Source organism: Augochlora pura, unplaced genomic scaffold (assembly GCF_028453695.1).
Source record: "Augochlora pura isolate Apur16 unplaced genomic scaffold, APUR_v2.2.1 APUR_unplaced_5364, whole genome shotgun sequence".
In the NCBI taxonomy this organism is placed as follows: Eukaryota; Metazoa; Arthropoda; class Insecta; order Hymenoptera; family Halictidae; genus Augochlora; species Augochlora pura.
The window spans coordinates 1-1619 of NW_027585820.1; the positions used below are offsets into that span (position 1 = coordinate 1).

General features: G+C 41.5%; 1 protein-coding gene across 1 annotated transcript; it reads right to left on the reverse strand.

Annotated features, from left to right (window-relative positions):
• Positions 1 to 8: 8 nt before the first annotated feature.
• On the reverse strand, positions 9 to 1565 carry LOC144477930 (uncharacterized; the record flags this gene model as incomplete). Its single annotated transcript, XM_078195652.1, has 1 exon — positions 9 to 1565. A coding segment is annotated over one exon (1557 nt), but the record flags the coding sequence as incomplete, so codon positions are not given.
• Between the last annotated feature and the right edge of the window lie 54 nt (positions 1566 to 1619).

The window sequence follows — 1619 nt, forward strand, 5'->3', positions numbered from 1 at the left end:
ATTTTATTATTCGTATACGGATGAATGGAATGTACAGCAATGTCTAACGGTGCAATGATCTCTCCATTAGGCCCTATAGCTAATTCGTCAGAAGTCAACGCGTCGCGTATCTGTCCGGAGGTAGTTCGACCGATGATAGACACATCGCTATATACAATTTGTGCATGAACACGTTTCCCGGTACGTGTTATGCCCCAACATGACGACAAATCTTCAAGTTTCGAGCAAACGTTCTTTTGTCCATAGGCATTAGCCAACTTTGTACCATCGGCAATCGGCACTTTGATCTCTCCATTAATAACAATTGTCATACGTGTATTGTTGATTGTGTGCGAAACCGACAAACTATCGTATAGATTTGAGTTCTTTGGCAGATACCATATATGATAATAATGATGTTTACCTATCTGTGAATGCTTGACTTGATTATGTTTACTAGATTGTACACGTAACTCTTCATTGGCAACGACATAACCGATTAACGTTTCTGTTTTTATACTACCAGCCGATTCGTCGAGTTTACTGAAATGCATACATTCCGCGGCTTTTTTCGTCTTGGCGGTAAATTCTATCGTGATACACGTCATGTAGGTAACCTTTGGAAGCTTCGATGCTGTTTTTGCATCGATAACTACTCCGTCTTCTAGACACGCGCCATGTGGATTACCAAACACAGCGTATAATCGAAGATTCCACATTTGGTTCTGTAGATAATTTCTAGGCGCATGTATCATGTCTGTGTATCGAGATATATCTTGTTTACGAGATTCGTTCACCACACACTTATACGGTGTATATTTACTGCTAGTTTCCAATAATAATCTAGACGGTGGGTACTTTTTAATTAACGATTGCATAGCTTTACGCGTGTCGGTACGTCCAATTTCGTGAACTAATGGCTTGTCCAGGCCGAAATCTTTTTCAAGTTTCGCGTATTGCTCGTAGAAATTTCGCGTATCACAGCTACCGTCTGGTTCCAACATCGCGTGATCAATCATACGTAAACGTTCCTCCTCGGTAACGTCAATGTAGCAAGTGAAACCTTGAGTGTTTAACATTAACTGTTTCTCCAAATCGGTCACTCGATTAGCCACACTACCCTTTAAATTCGTTATGCTAACGGTAGATTTTGTCGACGGAGTTATGCGAAGATTCGTGATACCTAGCTCTTTCACACTGGACGAGACAATGTCTGCCTCGGGGAACTTGATAGAGTATCGAGTGACCTCTTCGGTGGAGAAAGAAACACCGTAGCCGTCATGAAATTTAGTTAAAATCGAATGACACGTGTAAAAATCAACGTATTTGTCACCGAGACACCGACTGGTTACGTGTGGCAATTGCCGCTTTACGTGTATCAGATCGTCAAAAGTCCACTGGCGACGTATATCTGTGTAGTAACAATCGATAAGTATATGCTGACCATGGCCCGTATGCATTTCTCGTAATACGTTTAGTAACATAATAGGATCGGTGGATTCGTTCGGAGCTACAAAATCACACAAGACATACTGTTCGCCAGCAGTTTTAAAGTTCTTGTTCGCCAACAAGCAGCCGAAATTTATCTTATCCAACGAAAAATTACACGTCTTCGAATTACGAACAGCGTCCGGATTGGC